Source organism: Camelus ferus, chromosome 20, assembly GCF_009834535.1.
Source record: "Camelus ferus isolate YT-003-E chromosome 20, BCGSAC_Cfer_1.0, whole genome shotgun sequence".
NCBI lineage: Eukaryota > Metazoa > Chordata > Mammalia > Artiodactyla > Camelidae > Camelus > Camelus ferus.
The window spans coordinates 30,104,357-30,125,762 of record NC_045715.1 but is presented as its reverse complement, the minus strand read 5'-3'; the positions used below and the strand labels follow the sequence as shown (position 1 = coordinate 30,125,762).

The window sequence follows — 21,406 nt, the reverse complement described above, 5'->3', positions numbered from 1 at the left end:
AAAGGATACCAACCTCAAGCCTCTTTTCCAGTGACTCAATTCTGTCCTTCTTGCTAGCTAGGTTGGCCCGTGTGTAGCGGCTCTGCCCAGGAAGATACAAAACTTGACTGTAGCATTCTTCCCACACTTGGTTATAAGCTTCACTTGAGAGTTCTCCATGGCTCATACCTTGTTTTACCACTTCCATCTCCTGTACCAGAACGTCCTGAGCCTGTTCACAGTAATAATTTCAGTAAGTTTGAGTACTAGAGATACTTGCCATCAACAGAACACTTTAAAAAACTAGTTTTTCCTCCTTTGGGCAAAGACAAGGAGCTCTGGTTGACTGTTTTTGGAAGCAGGGTACAATACCTAAGCAAAATGAATTAAGAAGCCTATTAAGCCAATGCAGATCTGAAAAACCAAGTATCCATGTATTAACCACAATAATATAAACACCCTTAGCCTTCACTCATAACAGCAGCTACCATTTCTCAGATATCTACTATGTGCTAGGTACCAGATTGAAAATTTTTACATAGCTTATCACCAAACACCACAGCCACCCTTACAAAGCAGTCAATATTAACCTCACTTTAAAGTTGATGAAATGATGGCTCATGGAGATTAAACAACTTGTTCAAAAACACTAGTAAGCAGACAAGGGAGGCTCATGCCCAGGCCAAAGGGCACGGTGCTACTTCCTCTCCACCACGCCGTCTACACTTCGGACTTCACGAGATCACAAAGGGGAAGCAGGCGTTTTTTTGACACACGACCTTTTTCTCATCTGAAAGAATACCCTTGACACTGCCAGAAAATGAAACTGGAGGCACAAATCAAGTAATGATGGATCACAGACCAGTTTTTGTTCACTATAAAAGAAACAGTTTAAGATGACAGAATGAGGAGGATTGAGATGGACAAGCCTGGGCTCCAATCACAGCTTTAGCATCTAAGCAACTACCTGAACTTACTTAACCCCCGAGTCCTCTCTCATCTGTAAAATGGAGTAACATCTAGCATGTCTGTTACGAGGATTAAGTGATACAGTATACACAAAGAGCCTATCCCAACACCAGACAGACTCCGTGAGCACGCTGCATGAACTTTTTTCAGCCCTTTGCTTCAAAGCTCACGAAAAACTGACAACTACTTTTTGTGCTTTATAGAATGTTTTTGATCATTCCAGTAACATCAGAAAATAAACACAGACCAAAATATATAAAATCAAGATGAATAACCAGCATAAGATAAATTTAAACAAAAAAAAAGGACATCTTTTCTATAGGAGACAGTTTAAAACAATACTTCTTAGGAGAAATAATGAAAACAAACCAATTTTAACATACTTAATGAAAATCTGACACTTTTTTCCTTATAATATAGTATTTCACTTTGAAACTGTATATAGTAAAAATTTACTAAATCAGCTCTTGTGCTAATTAGGAGAGAGTAAAGCTAAATTCTATTTAAATTGTCCATACAGAATCTGCTAAGTAAATAGCTGCTTCAAATTCTTTTTGGAATAAGTAAGACTATAAATAGATAAATAAAATATAGGAGGATATGTAAACTAATGTGTAATAGTTTCAAATAATTCCAAATCACTACTAACTGATTATTTTCAAAAGTCAGAATCTGTCCCTTATAGAACCTCTATTAGCAACAACGTGATCTTTATTTCAAGTTTCCATACAAACAATGGAAAGTTTAGGGAAATGTATTTCCTAAATTCCATCTTCCCTGATTCAGTAAACAGTATTTCCTTTCTTTCAACAGGTGAAAGGTATAATCTGTAAGTATTTTTAATACAGTCTTGCTTTTTCACAGTCTTCTAAATAAATGAGGTTTAAGTAGGCATTCCGCTCTATTCGGAGACAGCAGAGTTAAACACAGAAAATGGCAACTGTAGCAACTGTCAATCAGGCACACAACCAGGAAAGAAAAACACCTTGCCATCAAACCAGTGTTTACCTGAACACGGGGAAGAGGGGGCAATTAACTCTGTCCTTCTCATAACGCTTAATATGAACACTTATCTCCTAACTATGTATTTCAGTTGTTTATGACTATCAATATGGGAAAATATGTTAACGTTTATCCATGATACACAGTATCTAACAAATACTTAAATCACACAAGACAGCAATATTCAATACCTTTTTCAACTCTTCTTTGGAGAACTTTTCATAAGGGTTATGTTCCAGATAGGCAATGTGCTCTGCATTATTGGTACCAAATCCTACAGTTTTTCCTTTTTTATTTCCAGATGGTTCATAAGGGTGATGGAGAAGGTCATAATGAAGCATTGTGATCATTTCCTTTTTGATTAGCTCTTCACTTTTCTGTAAATCTGTTAGAGGTGGTTCTACATTTAAGGGTCTTAGAATAGTTTCATTTACCTAAAATTTTAAAACAAGTGCAATTATCAAACATATTACTACACATACTAATGTTATTACTAATGTTACAAGTTATTACATGTTCTAGCATGAATTAAATACAGGCACACCTCATTTTACTGTGCTTCACTTTACTGTAATTTGCAGATAGTATGTTTTTTACAAATTGAAGGTTTGTGGCAACCTTATGTTTAGCAAGTCCATTGGCACCATTTTCCCAACAGCATTTGCTCACTTCATGTCTGTGTGTCACATGTTGGTAATTCTCACACTATTTCAAACTTTTCCATTACTTTCTATTTGTTACGGTGATCTGTGATCCGTGATCTTTAATGTTACTACTGCAAAAAGATTACAATTCACTGAAGGCTCAGATAATAGCAATTTTTAGCTACAAAGACGTTTTTAATTAAAGTACTTTTTTTGGGGGGGGAATATAATACTAAAGCACACTTTAAAAACTTCAGGATAGTGTCAATGTAACTTTTACATGCACTAGGAAACCAGAAAAGCCACGTGAGTCACTTTACTGCCATATTTGCTTTATTGTGGTGGTCAGGAACCAAATCCACAAAATCTCTGAGGTATGCCTATAGGACTTTAACATTTTCAAAGGAAATAATTTTTTTTTCTTCAAAATTCTTATTTGTACCAGTGAAGCATTTCAAGAATGGATCTGGTAACTACTTTATTATATTCCAGAAAGTAGATGAAATGTTATTTTATAGACTTTACAAATAATATAAAAAACATCAATTGCATAAAAAGAAACTTAAGACTTCCTAAGCCAGAAATTCTAATACTTACTTCTGATGGTCTTGGCAGATCTTTCTGGACAGCTTTGTGCATTCGTTTCATTTCCTTTACACGCTCTGCATCTCGCATGGCCTAAAAAATTATTTTTATATCCATTTTTGCAACTATACAGTATCTGACACATTTCAATAAAGCTGAAAACACTGTAGTCTATAAGAACATGTGTATTCAAGAGATAAAGCAGTAGAAATCTTTGTTAAGTTTGTAAAAAGGCAATATAAGGCCACTGAAATTAATCAGTCTATTCATTCTCTCATTCCAGTAGAAACTAAGAGCTTCCAAAATTTACTAGGAGCATTCGCTAAATTTACATCCTCCTTCTAGCAGATAATCATTCTTTTCTTGTCTAAATCAAAATCCTAAATTTAGAGGGGACATTTCCAACCTTTCCCTTCCACCTCAAGCTACTGATTTCTAATTTAAAGAGCCAGCCAATGAATGTGTTTTTCCTGAGTCTTAAATTATGAATAACATGGGTTAACAAATTAGAATTTCAAACCATTTCTGAGAGTAAATGTAACTCAAAATAGCTAAGACAACTAAACACAAAAAGTATTATCATATTATTTCCCATCAAAAAGTACATTTACGTGGTTTCCCTCTAAAATACCATTTCCATTGATGCCATTCTCACTTCAATCCCAGGAAATTACTCAATTTCTAAAACCATCTTGAAATGGACTATAGCAAGAATTCCTGAAGGAGGTCACATGATCTGTCTTAGGTCAAGATTTACCACTTTCCAGCCATGAGACCTGAGAAAGTTAACTTAATTCACCTGAGCCTGCTTCCTCATTTCTAAAATGAAGCCAATATCTAACCTATTTATTCCCCTGGTTGTTATGTGCAAATTATAAATTAATGAACTGGAATATATATTAGCACAAGGTGTTACTAATATTATTCCACCACACTCTAAATTTCCAAATTCACATTTTTTTTATTAGTTTACACTGACTTAAAACCATTTACTCAACCAACCCAAGATGTACTTGTTTCTAAGACTGATCAGCAACATCTTTTCTTGGCTAGAGTGAAAGGAATGTCTATAAAGCTACCATACGTATTTTAAAGCAGCATAATGAAATTGACAGAGGGTGTTTAAATTGTTATCTACAACAATATACATTTTAAGAATACATACCAAGATATTCTAAGTTTATTACAAATTAAATGAGTGCATATTATTAATGATGTAAGTAGTTTACTTTAGGGTAATTTTTTTTAGTACTGAAGAAACTTTAAGCAGCCATCCTGAGATACATAACAATCATCCCCACCTGCTTCCGTGCATCCACATCAGCAGCATCTTCAATGTAAGTATCATCTACTTCACGGTCTTCCAGTTCCTTCTCAGCATTTTCTGGTAGAACAATTTCAAAGTCATTCTTAGGGGCAGGAAGGCCCAACAACCCTAAACGGAGGTGTTCACGAGATTCTCTTTCCTGTAGAAAAGAATTGGTCCTTCTCAATTCATACACATTAAAATATTCAACTAATATTCTGTAAGTTTCTTAAAAAATAATTAGCCTAATTTTAATTACAGAAAAATGATCCCTAACGTCAGAGTTGAGACAAGATTTTGTTTAATTTCTATCTCCATTTCTTCCCTATATTAAGACCAGTCATAAACTTTGATTTGTGATCAATGAAGTTACTATGGGGTATTCTAACAGAAGGTTTGAGAATTACCTCTGCAGGGGCAGAAAAAAAAAGTCTTCTGGGATTTCCACTTAAGGATTTCTGACACTGAAATTTAACAGCAAATGAAAAGAACAACTTCAAAAGTCAATTTGTCCTTGGACTAACAAAACCTAAACTGAAAAGATGCCTGAATTTGTGTGTGCGTTTATTTTTAATGCAAATACAAGATAATACACAAGCCAAAGAAAATAGCTCATAGTTCCCAAAACCAAGTGCCTGGTACCCCAAGTTCTCCCCACTACATCCTCAGCTCACCTTTCCGTCTCGTTCCCCACTGTTCCCCTGCACGTATGCTAGGTGGGAGAACCAGATGAGCTGCTAGATTCAAAACATGCTCCATGCTTACTCATGTTGTGGCCTCCATCTGGGACTGCCCCCACCCTTCTCCTGAGTACACTTCCTCAATGAAGGCTTTTCTAGTACCCACCCAACAAATGCGATTATTTCTTTCTTTGGCCGCCCTAAGCATGTTGGTTTTACTCAAAGGGCTTATTTTGTTCTTATATTACAATTATTTTTGGACTTGGTTTAACTGCCCATCTCTCCAGAGCATCAACTTCTTTAAGACAAAGGACATGTTTACTCAACTTTAGATCCCCTGAAGTGTCCAGATTTGTGCTCTGCACATATTAGGTTCTTCATTTGTTTAATTCTTCTGTAGCCATTCAGAGTTGGCATTAGCTGATATCAATTAGGGTATTAAAAAAATTCTCAACCAACCAAATCTATACATGAAGTTAGAATTAATTTGTAAACTGGAAAGAGATCATCACTGGAACTCATTTTTTTTTTAAATCTCACAACAATCTTCTGTGGCTTAAGATAAGAAGGCCCAATAGTGACATAACAAAAGCAGTAACATGAGCAGAAACAAAACTATAACTTCTTTAACTAATTTTCTACATCATCTTGCAAAATACACAAAAGAAAACTTCACTAAGGTGAACAAGTAACATCAAATTAACGTGGCTTTGAGATCTAGACTGTCTTTCTGAAAGCATAAAGCAAGCAGAGGAATCAAGCTCAAAATCTACTTTATAAGGCACTCTGGAAACTCAAAACTAATTTTACAGAAATAGGAAAGAATAAATAAATCTATCATTCAAGAAGTATTAATTAGTAAATGATAAAAATTGAAATCACAAAAGATATATGGAGCATTATCAGCAAAATCAATATTCAAAAACATATTAAGAATAAGAAAAAGCAGGCTTGTAAGACCAAAAAGTCCCCCTTCTCAAGTCCTACAAATCATTTTCCTTTTCTGGTGTCCACAGGTGTTTAGAATCTTAGGGTATATGCAATATTCAGTAACAAGGAGAAAAATTTTAATTTGGTACCCATGAGATACTAAAAAAAATTTTTTTTAAGAGTACTAAAAGGGAATTGACACGTACCATCTGCTTCACATAAGAGGGATCACTGTAGTCTGCCATTCCATCCTCAGGATTAATGTTCAACTTGTCTCGAAGAGGAGTTCTACCCGGGGTGGAGTTAACAACTGGTTTGGGAGTTGTCCCACTTCGTGGAGTCAGCCCTTCAGATCCATGAGAAGGAGTCCTAGAAAGACAGAAATTCCAATCAATAAAAGTGCCAATTTTATTTGGATTGTGCTTTCAAATGTTTTTCACACAAAATATTTTACAAGGAAAGCAAAAAAGAAATTTTCCAGAAATTCTGACTTCCTACCTGGTTTAAAGTTAGACCTCTAGGTTAAAATAAAAGTTTAGTTCAACTAACTTGGTATTTACATGTACTATTTTTATTTTAATGACTTCAAATAAAGTCATTACATCTGACATTTTCTTGCCTTATTAACTAGGTCTATCAAACATTTTTTAACCTTCTCCTGACACATCAGGGTGGCTAAGAATACACAGTGGGGAGAGAGGGTGGCCACCACACTAAAGACCCCAAATGACTTTGAGTTCAGTGTCTTCAACTTCTCATTTGTCTCCTCCCTCCCTACAGCTGCTGGTTATTCCACCATCATCAAAGGCGTACATACTTTTAAGTAGTTCCTCCATTTTGTTTGGAAATCAATACCAGGCTTTTAGAATCACATCTAAATATGAATAGTTCTGAGTAAGAGCTAATAAATTCTCCTAGGAATAAAATCCAGTCTTTGCACCTTATATTTTAATTGTTCAAAGCTTTCTTTTTTTTTTTTTTTTTTTGGTTGCTTACTTCCTGTATCTTGGCTGTGTTCCAGACAGGTGGTGCTGCCAGACAGCTGTCCCCAGAAGTGAGGTGAAGTGTTACCATATAAGACATGACCCCTGCCTGCAAGGAGCTTACAATCTAGTTAAGAAACAAGACATACACAGGAAAAGAAGGATTAGGCTCTCTTCCAAGCCTAATGAAAGTGCTACATGTTATGTAAGGTTTTGGCTGCCAGTGTCTCTCAATCCTGCTGTCATGTATGGCTGTAACAGTCTGAGATGCTTCCCGTATGCTTAACAACCAGGAGGAGCACATAGCCTAACATTTAAAATGAAAAGTAAAGCCCAAGTATTTCCAACCTTAATAGCTCAAATTCCATTTTAATACGAATTGCCTCTGTAATGTCTGTATCTTAAAAATTCTTCTTTAAAACCAGTAGCTTAAAACAAAAGAAATATAACCAAATACTGAACTCTGACTCTAGTTAATGATATGCATGAGGAAATGTTTAGGGTAAAATGGACTGATATCTGTAACTTACACAGAAATGCATTAAAAAATAAGATGGATTGATTGATGGATGGATATGTGATAAAGCAAACATAGTAAAATATTAACAACTACAGAATCAGGTGGTGGGTATATGGATATTTGCTTTACCATTCTTTCAACCTCTCTGAACATTAGAAATTTTCACAATAAAATGTTGGGGGAAAGGCAATAGTAATACGTGCATAAAAAGTATTACAACTTTTATAAAATTTATCAGATCATCATTAACAGTGGATTGATTTGCTCTTTTATTATACAAGATTAAAACTATTCAGAAACAAGGTGATAACATCAGAAACTCTGAAAAAAGAAGGAAGTGCCACTTGGTATCCAGCCATTTCCTGGATACTATAATGTTACTTGCTACTATGAGTGAGGAGAAATAAAAAGGCAAGTTAAACACTTATTTCCATTCTGTCAACATTACTAAAGCAAATATGTTGTCCAAGACCTCAGATTCAAGTTTTTCTAAAGTAAAAAAATCTGTTTATTTGTAATACCTGAACGGGGTAGAAAGAACTGTGTTTGGAGTCTGTACAACCTGCCGTTGTGGAGTCACACCTGAGAAGTCGCTCTCGTGCAAAGGGGTATTAAGTCCGCCTTTTAACGGGGTGTCCACGTTGGTCAGGGCCATTAGGTTTTGGGCTTCCTGATTAACAAGAAGGTAAAGCAGTGTGTTTCAACAGTTTAGACAGGACAGCAAACACCTCTCCTCTGGTCCTACTACACAAACCCTGAAGCAGGCAGAATTCTTATATATTTTCTCAATGAAAACCAAAAGAGAAAATGAACACTCGGCCATGGCAGAATTCAGTAATTCCACTCCTTCTGCCAACCTAACATTAGCATGTCAGAAGTTTTAGAATAAAGTTTTGTAGTCAAGAAATGCTTCTGTGGCCTCACATATGAAATTTCTTTTACCCAAAAGCTTTTCCTATTACCCGTGCCAAGCCTCTTTACAATCAAAAAGAAGTAAGAATGCAAATTCCCCCAAGTGAGCTTAGGCTAAATGTCAGAACACCTAGGTTTTAGGCTTTATCACTAATCTTTATCCAATCTTCATTAGTCTCTCTGAGTCTCAGTTTCTTCTACTGGGAAGTTAAGATACTACTAACTCACCTATCCACTTTACAAGAAAACTCCTGAGGGCAGACTCCTTTCTGAAGTCTAGCCTTTAGTCCCCCCGCTATAACCCTGTACTCATTACTACCAATGCACCCACAAGTCTCCTAACTCCTAGCGCAGGGCCTGTGGCAGGCTCTATTTTCCAGGCACAACCACATCTCTCATCTCACATGCTCATCTTACAATCCAACCTTGATACTCGTCCAATCAAGAAGTGGGGTCTGTGTCCCCTCCTCTTGAATGCAGGTGGGCTTGTGACTCCCCTGCAACTAACAGAATAAGCAAAAGGGACAGTGCTTCACTTACAAGGCAAGGTTAGGAAAACTACAGCTTCCCACCACACTCACTACAGCACTCACATTGGAGCCTTGAGACACCGTGGGGGAAGTTCAACTATTCTGAGGCCACCATGCTGTGAGAAAGCCCAAGCACATGGAGCTGCCACATGCAGATTCACTCCACATTCCCAGGTGAGGACCCAACTCACAGTCAGCATCAAACACCAGACATTCCAGATGATTCCAGCCCCTATCCATCAAGTCATCCCTAAATGCTGAGTCTTCCTGGCTGAGGCCCTAGACATCACAGAGCAGAGACAAGCAGTTCCTTCCATGCCCTGTCCAAATTTCTAACCAACAGAAACCATGAACACGAGAAAATGTATTAAGCCACTAAGTCTGGGGGCAAAATGAAGGAAAGAGGAGCAGGCTTATTCCCCTATTCTGTATGTCTTTATTCACGGAAAGAACCTTGGCTTTCACATTATCAAAGTTTCGTGTGTGTGTGTTCTTTTTGCTATTTCAAATACAAAGCATTTTTCCCCAACTAACCTCCCAAAAGGCTGGCCAGCTTCAAACCTCCAGGCAAGAGATCAGAAGCCACTTCTCTGGGGAGTCTGACTAACCCAAGAGAAAAGATCTAGACATATTAACATCAAGAATTCCCCAATGATAAATAAGTTACAAGGATGTAATGTACAGCACAGGGAATATAGCCAATATTTCATAAAAAATTTTTATGGAGCATAATCTATAAAAATATCAAGTCACTATGTTTACACCTAAAACTAATATTGTAAGTCAACTATACTTTAATAAATTTTTTTAAATAATTTTTTAAAATTCCTCAATCAAACATCCCAGCCAGTTCAGCCTACAGGGAAGCCTGGAGTCAAGGAGTCCCACCCACACCCAAGAAGCTTCCAGGCAGCTTTTAATTGCCCCACCCATACCCTCTAAACATAAGCAGAGAGCAAAATCAAAAGACATTTGAGGAAATATCAAATATGAAAAATAGAAAACAAAAGAAACAAAGACTATGCAGGGAAAAGAAAATTTATAAAAACAAAGTAAAACCATCATTAATAGCCTCAGAGGAATAAGAAGATTGTCATTAAATGAAATGTTCAAAAACCAAACACATTTAAACAAGCGCTCTTAGAAATTGAAAATTTAAAAACTGAATAAAGATAAAATTCAGAAAATCTCCTGTCAATAAATCAGAAAGTCAACTAAGACAGAAAACCAGAGAGGAATAAGTAACAAAATAAGTCAATGCAAGTGAGGAGGAAATTTTTTTAATTTTCAAAATCATTTCCCAGAATTGAAGGTCGTGAGTCTGCAGAATGAAAAGATCCACCAAGTACCTAGCACAGTGGTTAGAAACAGACCCACACCAAGAAACACCCATTTAAAAAAGAGAAGACCATATAAACATAGCTTCAAGAGAAAGAAAAAAACAGGTTTCCTATCTATTAACAACCTGAATGGCATAGGAGATCTTAACAGCAAAAACAGAAGCCAGAAGACATTGGAGCACTGCCTTCAAAACCATAAACAAAAATCATTTCAATCTGGAATTCTATACCCAGTTGTACTATCAATCAAATAAGAAGATAGAATGCAAGGTCTTAAAAACTCAACTCCCATGAACCCTTCCTCAGAAAGATACGCTTCACTCCTCTTTGGAAAGAGGAGACCCAAGGGACTTCCTAGGGTGATAGTGAAGGGAAAGCAAGAGAACAAGCTATAAACAAGATCTAAACAGTAATGAGTCCGGACTAGAATATTCAGAAGCTCTGGAAAAGACTTCAAGTGTTGAAAAAGATGAAAACACCTAAAATTTGACCAGATGACAGGAGATTTACACAGTAAAGTCTGAACTGAACTGAACTAGAACTGACTTCGTGCTAAGTAATCAGAAAATTAAGGAATTAAATAAAATAAGAATTAATTCAAAGAAAAACAAAATACTGTGCAGTAGAGTCAATATAAGACACTTTCTGGGTCATTACTGAATATGGTTTATATAATGTTAAGGTAAACCATAAATCTGAGAAAAATTATGATTTACTATAATGGAAGATGGAGGAATGGAAAGAGTGTGTATCCATGGTAGAGGCAGAGGGTGTGAGAGAGCCAAATGTTCAAATGCTAGATAGAAAACTGCCTAAAACTGAAAACATAACCAACATGTAGCAAGTGTCTTAGCAGTAAAACAAAGGTAAGGTAAAAACAAAGAGCAGTAACTGATACCTCTAGAAAGCAAACCATGGGGGGCACAACTGTTTCTCTTACTAAGCCTTCCTATTACGACTATTTGACTCCTGAATCAAGACCTTAAAATTGTATTTGACTATGAGAGATGAGGAAATGCACTGTAAGGGTGCTGAAAGACTCACTAGTGTTTTGTTAGGTTTGTCTATCCTCTGGCACACAGACACCCTAAGAACACACAGTGCTGTATACACCATGTGTTAAAGAGAGAGGGAAATAGTACTGAAGACAGTCTATGCCAAGCTAAGTACAGAGATGCAAGTTTTAAAAATTACTGACTACATACATCTGATTTCTTTCCAGGATTGCTAGGCAATGTGAAAATTTTAAATGCTATGCTTTATTAACAGGTACTAAATACTAATGAAGGAAGAAGGGCTTGCTTCAAGATAAACCTATGAATTAATAAATGCAGAAATGAAATCACCCTACCTAATCATTGAATCTGATTTAGCTTCCCTATTACAGAAATCGCAAGCAGCTATGCTACTCAGTTTCAAACTGTTAACAATAAAAGAAACAAAACCAAACCACTCAGTGTTCTCTGTAACACTTGTAAGGACAATAAACAAAGTGAAAGGCTCATTCTGCTATACTGCAGCTTACCTGCAGAATTCTGTCCTGGGAAGCTGGCGTCCGCGGTGTTCTCAGAGCGATGCTGTTGTTGGTGACATTGTATTCAGACAAGAGGGTACTAGAAGCAGAGTTTGTTATGCCAGATTCCTCGGCAGTCTGACGTGCAATTTCACTTGCTTGGCCTACTTTTACAACTTCCTGGAGTTCTGCATCTGAAATCTAAAGACACGGTCATCATAGTAGCAATATTTTAACCAGGAATAACACACTTAAAACTTTCACATTCCAGAAAGATGAAATGCTGAAGCTGTGTGATGAGTACACAGGGATTCATTGTACTACTCTCTTTACTTTTGGGGGGCTTGAAAATTTCCATAATGAAGTTTCTAAAAGTCTTTCCTATACAATGTGTGGGGAAAATTCCATATGTGATATAGTATATCAAGGTGCAAAGTCTTATGTTTCCATACTGAAATTCTTTCAAACCAACATATTAATAAACCAAGAACAAAACATTAGTATTTCTACAAAACCATTTATCAATTGGGGGGGAGAGGACTAAAAACCAATTAAAATATCAGAGTCCACTGAGCCACAAAATCCCTAAGAAAATCAAAAGGTGTTATCTCAGTAATTTTACCAGAATAAATTTCCTAAGAACTTAAAAAAAATTACAAGCAAAATCTCAATTTAAGAAATATCACTACAAGGAATGACAGCATCTGACAAAAGTATTGTATGTTTATGCCCAAGAATTTTGTGTTGATGCAACCAATGCACTCTCTTGGGGAAAGAAGCTATTCAGGTCTCCTAAATCCACCTCTCTGATTCCATTCAACTGTCCAATTCTACAGAGCTGCACTCGTCAAAATAAAACAAGAGCTTATTTAAAATCCTCATGTTTCTGACCAACCATAATTCAGTCAAAGGAACAGAGCCCATGACAAGCTGAATGAATTATCTCTTCTCCACAACTCCCACAGTGCTCTTAATACAGCTATTATCCCAAAAAGACAAGTACGACGCAACAAAACATCCCATAAAAGAAAGCCGCCTAAAGTCCACAAAGGTGATAAAGTCCACTTTTATCAGCTACAAAAAAAGAGGCCTGAAGTCCTAACCTGCTGACAAACTGCTAAGAGCTGACAATCACATACCAAACCATCAGATGAGCAGTTTAAGGCCTGATATACTAAATTATAGAGAACTTATTCCTTATTTATCATACTATCTCACAATGATTTATTTTTATGTGGCTCATCTATTAAGTTGTGAATTTCTTAGTGGTACCGAGCACCTAGGCCCACAAACATCTGAATAAACGGTAAGCAGATGAGTTCACACAATGAGAAACCTGCTTTTATCGGATTACCTGAGGGGCAGGAAGTACTAGTTTGCTCCTCTTTTTAGTAAATTCAGAAACACCACTAGTTTGAAGAATAGCTGATGGTAAGTCAGATTCTTTCTTCCTTTTCAAATGCTGCTTGTCTTTTTTTCTATCTCTTCCTTCTTTTTCACTGTCATGGATCAAGGTGGAGAACAGATTTTTTAAAGTTACATACAGACAATAACATTAAAAGCCATATACACAGTCAAATGCTCTGAACAAAATAATCCCATTCTTAAGAAAAGTACTAATAAAAAGATGAAAACTATATACTTTAAGTTGTTCCCTACACCATTACCTACCTAATATATTCAAGAGGAATGCAGACTTAGAACAGCAATAGAATTACTAAGAATATACTAAGTAATTTAAGTACTAAATATTCAAACTATGTAACTATAAAGACTATGATAAGCAAAATGTTACATAATGTGAAAAAAACATAAAACTTTTCCTATATTATGATTATGTTCTAATAAAAATATGTATGTGCACACAGGAAAATGATCAAGTACACAAAAAGGAAAACAATTAAATGAAGGGGACAGAATTAAAATATTATGAATTTTTAAATTTTCCTTTAAAATTGTTCTCAATTGTTTGATTTTTTTAATTCATAAATTTTTTTTAAAGGATACTTAAGTCCTGACAAATGATACCAGAGAGCTGTTAGGGTCTAAAGCCAGGCTCAAGGCCATCTTTTAAAGCTCCAGGAATGCCTTCTCCCCTTTCCATGTCCTCCTCTTCCACCATCTAGTCTACTCCTTCCCAAATGATTATTTTCTTCTTCAATCTCTTTACTTGTAGAGAATACCTAAAGCAAGGTCCTAATTTGAAAAATAAACACAATGGAGTATACCCAAGAAAATCCTGTTTCACAGCGGCTGACATCTGCTGTTTACTAACAATTCATGTCAAGAGAAATGGAAGGCCACTCAGGGAGCAGAAAACTAAAAGTCTTTGACAATCATAAAAGGCTGTCACAACATTCATATACAAGAATCAAAGAAACTCTAAAAGTCCCTAGAAATGAGCAAAATCCTCTGCATCCTAAGACATTTTACAAATACACCTACTTATCCCCATTAAGTGAAAAGATTTAAGAATGCAATGGTAATTTTTTTTCATTTTAATTTCATTTTAAGAAAAATGAGAGAAAATTTTCACTAGGAAAAAACAAGAAGCAACAGACCAGATTGTGACAGATTCATTCAGGCCATTAGTAAAGTAACTCACCTGGTCACAAATGGACATAAATGTTAAGACTGTGACTCAGTGAGTAGAGAGTTCACTAACAGCCAAGTGCTGACATTTCAAGAGATGCAAACAGCATTCTGTGCTAAAAACATTACAGCCAGGTCACTGATTTTCTCAGAAAGGTGACTCCATTAAATAAATAAAAGCACTACATAGGCCACATTGTGCTAAATGATAAAAATCTAGGTCTTATATGGATAATACTTGGAATTTAATAAAGTTCCTACTATACTTTTCCATTTAAATAATCAGAAAGTCAACTTACGATCTTAGCTCCCCATCAAGATCCTGTTGTCTTAACTTTCTGAAATCTGCATCAAGAGCCTGGTAGTTTTCCTCAGAAGTATCATAGAAACCAAGAGCAGGCTTTTTTTCAAATGGAATTTCAGCATTATAATCAACTCCTCTCTTCTTTTTTCTTTTCTTCTGAATTTCTATGCCAGCTGCTCGAAGTTCTCTTCTCTTTTGAAGGGCAGCAAGACGCCTAGAAGGAAAAGAACACAAGATCACCTTGAAAATCATATACAGTGGGGAAGGGATGTATCATCCAACAGAGTTAAGGAAACTATCTGACCATTTGGGGAAGAAATATTTATTTAAATCCTCACCTCACACCATTCACCAAAATCAATTCCAACTTTGATTTAAAGGTACACACATAAAATAGAGCAAAGAGAAAACAAGAAGGAACTGTAAGTAAATATGTATCTTTTCTCTGGATGGAAATACACTTATTTAATAAAAATTAAATAAAGAGCAAAGAAAAAGATCAACAGTTAAAAAAAAAAAAAAGTTAAGTCTCTGGAAAGGATCCTAACGAGATATAGCTAATAAACATGTATTCCAGAAAATCTACTAAAATTCGGTAAGAAAAGTGAGAGCCTGTGGTATCTGAATCAAGACCAACTTCCTCTTCCCTTCCCGCCCCCTCCAGCTCAGGGAGACAGAAACCTCCACTCCAAGAACATAGGGCTCTCTCCCCACTTCAGCTCCCTGGCTTTCATTCCAGGAGGGGCAGGACATTAGCATCTCTCATCCTACCTCCAGGCAGACACTGCAGAGGCCAAGTTCAGTAACAGTGACTGAGAAGTAGGGGCTTCCGGATTCTTCTGCCCAGAGGCTCTACATTGGGCACGTGCTGCTGACAATGCTGGAACCAACAGTCCTTGCCTGGGCTTGTGGGAGGAGGGTTCCGTGATAGGAGACGCAAGCCAAGGAGACCCCACTCCCCACCTCCAGCACTCAGCTCCTAAAGTGGGGGTGTCACTCAGAGATAAGCACATCAGAGCCCATAAGTAGCACTGAGAATTCCAAGCTCCCCAAAGAAACTGACTTCATTTGCAACGGGGTATGGAGACGTTCAGGCTCAGGGCACTCTTAAAAACAGTGGAAGTTGTGCTGGAAGGCAACTGCGAAGAAACTGATAGATTCATTTGAGATACAGGCTAAACTGCAGGCCCACTAGTTTGCGAGTATCAATCTCTTTCAAAAAGTAGAAGCCTTCCTGGGGTGAAAACAAATATCAAACACTGACCACAGAAACTATCCCTTCAAAGGAGCCAAAGTTTGATTGGATCAGTTTGTGGAACAATTAATATTTACACCCAAGACATTGCTGAAAACAATACAGCAATAAGCTGGCAATTAGTCAAATTTAACAACTGGGTATACCCAGCAGAAAAGATGTCACAAAGTCCTGTCAAAACTACATCACCCCAAGATGACTGTGGGCACACCCAAGACCGCGCCCCCATGAGGAGCAACCCCAGAGGCTTCACATTTCTGGAGGAGGGAAGAGAACAGACTTCAGTAAAATAATCCAGCCTGTCACTAACAAGTAAACAAGCAAGTAACAGTAACAAGGAGGGAATGGGGGAAACACAGTGCCCAGAACTGCTATGGTATATCATCCAAAGTGTCCAGTTCCCAACAAAAAAAGGTGAGACATACAAAGAAACAGGAAAGCATGACCCACACATCAGAAAATAAGCAGGAAACAGAAACTGCCTGTGAGAGGAACCAGATGTCAGATTTAACAGACAGACTTCAAAGGAGACATTATAAATATGTTCAAAAAACAAAAGGAAACCATGATTAAAGAAGGAAGATATAATGAAAATGTTGCATCAAATACAGAAAATCAATAAAGAGAAATGGTTACAAAGTACCAGTCAGAAATTCTGGAGTTGAAAAGTATAAAGCTAAAATGAAACTTCACTAGAGGGGTTCAACAACAGATCTGAAGTGACAGAAGAATTAGCAAACTTGAAGACAGATGGATCAAGATTATGCAATCCAAAGAAAAGGGAAAAAAATGAAGAAACATGAACAGAGTCTCACAGAAATGTAAAACACCATTAAATGCACCAACAAATATATGCACAATAGGAATACCAAAAGGAAAGGAAAGAAAAAAAGGAGAATAAAATATTAGAAGAAATAATGGCTGAAAGTTTCCCAAATTTATTAAAAACCATTAACCTACACATCAAGGAAGCTCAACGAACTGCAAGTAAGGTGAACATTAAGAAATTTACGAAAAGAAATATACGAAAAATGTTGAAAGCCAAAAATAAGGAGAAAATCTTAAAAACAGTGAGAGAAAATGATTCATCACTTACAAGGGAACCCCAGTAAGATTAACAGTTAACATCTCATCAAAATAGTCTATACAGTATGATCTAATTTACACAAATGTTATTGTATACGTATGTACACATAAACGTGTGTCTATATTGAGAAAAGTTTGGAAGGACACATTTCAAAAGTAATTTTATTCTTTAAATAAAGAAAATAAAGACTTCAAATGACATTAGAAAACCTTTACAATATAACGCTAAGTGAATATAACCAAGCTATACAGCGTTGTATCAACCATGCCCCCAAAAGAGAATAGTACAATACTATTTTGCAAGAGAAGTGTATTACTTTTATAATCAATAAAAAGCTTTAAGTTATAAATCAGATCTGTAATTTAACATTTAAAGTAAATAACAGCCCTCCAGTGCATTTTGCATACAGACCAAGGTAGTCAATTACAAGATATTTGCACAAGTTATAAAGATGTGTAGGTACTATAAGAAAATCTACAAGAAAGAGTAGGGTAAATTTAAATCTGCAAAATTAATTTAAAGCAAATAATACCAGCCATACTTGCAGATTTTTCATATCCACACTTGCCACATCCCTGACCCAGTCCACATGATTAAAAGGCTCAAAAAATTTGGCCTCCAAACAACATGGATAGAAATGGAAACGTGATTATTTTTTAATCTTACTCACATTACTTAACCCTAAATAGTGTACAGAATAGAAAGGTGACTGAGATTGAGCAGAAAATTTAGTACCTCCTCTTGGTTTCTGTTTACTATCCCAGGCCAATCATACTCCCATCTTAAGTAACTATTCTGGGCTAGTGGTTGCCAGCTACGCCAAAAAGCATCCTCTGGCATGAAAGAATCCTCCATCCCAGGACCTGGCATTTCAAAGCCATACTGGGGGAACCATCAACACAATGCTAGTCATCAGGTCAGGAAGCACTTCCCAACTTAAAGACCACAAAAGGCAGCTGTGTAGGCTAGGGAGGTTACTCCAGTGCCTGAATTCCAAAAGCTAGTAAGCTCTTGTAAAGTTCACTTTATTCACTTCATCCTGGTTTCTGGGCTATTAGGAATGATGTCAATCATGCATCTAACCAAAAGGAAGGGGAAAGTGGAGAAAACCTTGAGTAGAGGGAATACTTAATTCCACTCACTTTTTAAATGAGAATGTCTATGACAGCCTAAAATGTGGTTCAAGGCTCACTGACTCCATGTTCAGCTGCGTTTCCTGTTTCACAGCCAGTGCCTGCCCAACACTAATCAAGGAGAGTAACTAACTGGCAGTCATGCCAAAGTCACAGAGCCCTGTGTCCTGTAGCCATATGATGCCAACAGGGCAGGGTGGGTATAGCTCAGTGGTAAAGTCCTCAGTTCAAGTCCCAGGACCCCCATTTAAAAAAAAAAAAGGCTACAACAAATGAAGCTTTTTGAGCTAACAGAACAAACCCAACACACTGTGTGTGTGCGCACGCGCGTGCGTGTGTCCGCCCGTCCGTCCATACACATAAATACATATCTATTATCTATATCTGGGCATTACTTCAGTCATGTGTTACAAAACCCTTTTTAAATATGTATTTTTTCTATAACTATTCTAAAATGGTTAGGAAAAATATATAGGACTTTTTCTAAGTAATAAAGAAACTAAAGCATAACTGGAATTAGACAATTCTCACTCACCCAGCAGGGCTGATAAACCATGCAGTTTCACTGGGCCTAAGGATGCAGACCTACTGTTCAACTATGGATAGAAACAACCATACCTTGCTTCTTCCAACTGTTTCTCTCTCGCTTTCCTCTTGGCTTTCTTTCCCTGAGTATTAGCCAGGCGGGCTCTAGCCTCAGAAAGCATCTCAAGTTCATCTGCAAAAATTAAGAGAAGAAAAACTAAGTTCTTCTCCCGCAGGAGCAAGGTATGTGAGAGACATATCCTAGTGCTTAAGATGAGAAAAAGCATAAATATAGTCATCATATGGTATATCATAAAGGAAATAGCTTGAGTTTTGAAGTCAGAGAAACCTAAGTTAAAAACCAGACCCACCACTTGTTAGTTATGTGACCCTGGGCAACGTATTTACCCTCCCTCGATATGTTTCACCACTTATAAAATGGGAATAACAATTCCTACTTCACAGGGATGTTGAAAAGGACTAAGCAGAATGAAATATGCAGAGCATCTATCAAGTATTCATTAAACAGTGGCCATAATTATTGTATCTTTTATTAACATCACCTACCTGGCACAGCACAAATTGTGGAATATTGTAAAAACTACTATTTAATTATAAGGGAACTGATATCTTCATTATTATTTTTCCTTCATTTTTTTCCCTCAGAACTAATTCTCTCCTCCAATACATTTTCCTTGGCTCCCTCAAGTAGAATAAATTTCATTACCGATAACTTACAGCAAGTCCTATACAAGGGTGCTCACTGAAATTATAAGGGAACTTTAGGAAAAAACCCTCAGATTCCAAGATTACCCTCCCTTCCTCCAACCTGCTGACTCAGATCTGCTGTGGAGGCCCTTGTACTTGTATTTTTTAAAGTTTGCCATGTGACAATGATGCAGCCAGCCTAGCCACAGTCTGCCTTTGGAAACTACTACCTTCAAATTTTTTAATTAAAAACTCAACAAATATTAACTGAATGCTTCACAACAACCCTGTGAAGTAAGATAGATATTATTACTCTCCATCTGACAGGAAAGAGGATCAAAGTGCAGAGGGATTACATGACTTGCCTAAAGTCACACAGCTTATACGTGGCAGATACGGCACTAAACTAGATTCAAATCTTGTTCCTGACTCTTGATTCAACATCTCAAAAAGGCATCATAAATCTCCCTCATAGTACTGCAGTGCTGCCTTTTCACAAAGATCAAACTACCTGCCCAAAGTCAAAAAAGTAGTTAATAGGACTGGGGCCCAAAATCCTGACTTGTTGCCTCTTTCCTCAGAACAAAAATGAGAATACAGGATCCTAAAGAGCTTGCCTGCTGGCCTCCAGGAAATCTGTCCAGTAGCATTACACAGCTTAACTCACTAAATGAATTGAAAAGCCAAAAGATAAAGGGACACTGTCCAAAAAGAGCAATCACTGTATAATATAAGACTGGATACATTCAGAAAGAGACTTAGAATAACATCTGCAGGTAGAACTGCAATTCTAAAAAGTCAGAGGGGTTTAGAAACAAACTAAAAGAGTTAAATTTCTCACAGACATACACTTACCCTCATCCATATCAATTGGATCAGGCCGTGCTGGTTTTGTTTCTGGATTTGGATCTATTTCTCCAGGTTTAAGTTTTCGTGGATCATCCGTTGTTTCCTCTTCATTGTCTCTTTGGGCAGCTTTATCCCTAGATGAGCCCAGAATAATGAATCATACTACTACACCATTTAGTCTTAGAAATACCAGGTTTCCTGGTGCTGGCACTCTTCTTTCAAAAACTCAATGGATGGGAATTAACAAAATAAAGCATTTCTATTACTGCTTCACCTGAAAGAGATGGTTTTAAATCTCTCTCTAATTTCAGTGTTTCCACTGACCATTTAACTAGCTTCTTAAATCACAAATGCAGCAAAGCCACACAAAAAAACCTTTTAGTGATGAACCAAGATGTTCCAATGGTTAACTCTCAGCAGTGTGACTGTGGGTGATTTTTATTTGCTTTTTTACTATTTTCCCTCTGATTTTCCATGATTAATATGTATGACTTATATAATATTTTCAAATTATAATTTAAAAAAAATATGTAACAGGAAACATAGTCTTGATCAACCACATAAGATGTGGAACATACAATCCAACAGCTTTAGCTCCTCTGGCTTTATTCAGATCTGTAACTACTGTTAAATTCAGAAAATGCTAAAAATTTATTTAGCCTCATTCAGAAGATATACACACATCTTAATACTGTTTCTGGAGATTCACTTACAGAAGAAATTCATAGTGTTCCAAACACTGGGCAGCTGTTCTTCCAATGATTGGAGCGATGGTCCTCCACTGAGTTGGCATCAACTTGGCCAAGTGCAAGAGTTTTTCCTCTTCTTCTCTGGACCATTCTGTTTTCTTAATACTTGGATCCAGCCACTCATACCTAATAAAAAGATACCATTTTATACCTTAATCAGTCATCCAGCATGAATTTCCTACCTACACATTAGACATACTGACTTCTACTATCTGAAAAATGCAAGCTAACTCTCATCCTTCAATCACAAAAGCTGTTCTTTTTTTAATAACAGAATATTATTTGGTTAAACTTAGCCCAATCCAGATTCC

The 21,406-nt window shown here is 36.7% G+C and overlaps 1 protein-coding gene across 1 annotated transcript in view; it reads right to left on the bottom strand.

Annotated features, from left to right (window-relative positions):
• CDC5L (cell division cycle 5 like) overlaps positions 1 to 21,406 on the bottom strand; it is a 36,362-nt gene that overhangs the window by 10,886 nt on the left and 4,070 nt on the right. Inside the window, exons 3-14 of the mRNA XM_006190713.3 lie at positions 21,060 to 21,221; positions 20,353 to 20,480; positions 18,883 to 18,982; positions 14,785 to 15,003; positions 13,248 to 13,392; positions 11,906 to 12,094; positions 8,120 to 8,268; positions 6,302 to 6,464; positions 4,481 to 4,645; positions 3,192 to 3,272; positions 2,142 to 2,384; positions 14 to 211 (exon numbers count right to left, since the gene is read on the bottom strand). Coding sequence (XP_006190775.1) covers positions 14 to 211; positions 2,142 to 2,384; positions 3,192 to 3,272; positions 4,481 to 4,645; positions 6,302 to 6,464; positions 8,120 to 8,268; positions 11,906 to 12,094; positions 13,248 to 13,392; positions 14,785 to 15,003; positions 18,883 to 18,982; positions 20,353 to 20,480; positions 21,060 to 21,221 — 1,942 coding nt within the window. The remainder of the gene's footprint in view (positions 1 to 13; positions 212 to 2,141; positions 2,385 to 3,191; positions 3,273 to 4,480; positions 4,646 to 6,301; positions 6,465 to 8,119; positions 8,269 to 11,905; positions 12,095 to 13,247; positions 13,393 to 14,784; positions 15,004 to 18,882; positions 18,983 to 20,352; positions 20,481 to 21,059; positions 21,222 to 21,406) is intronic.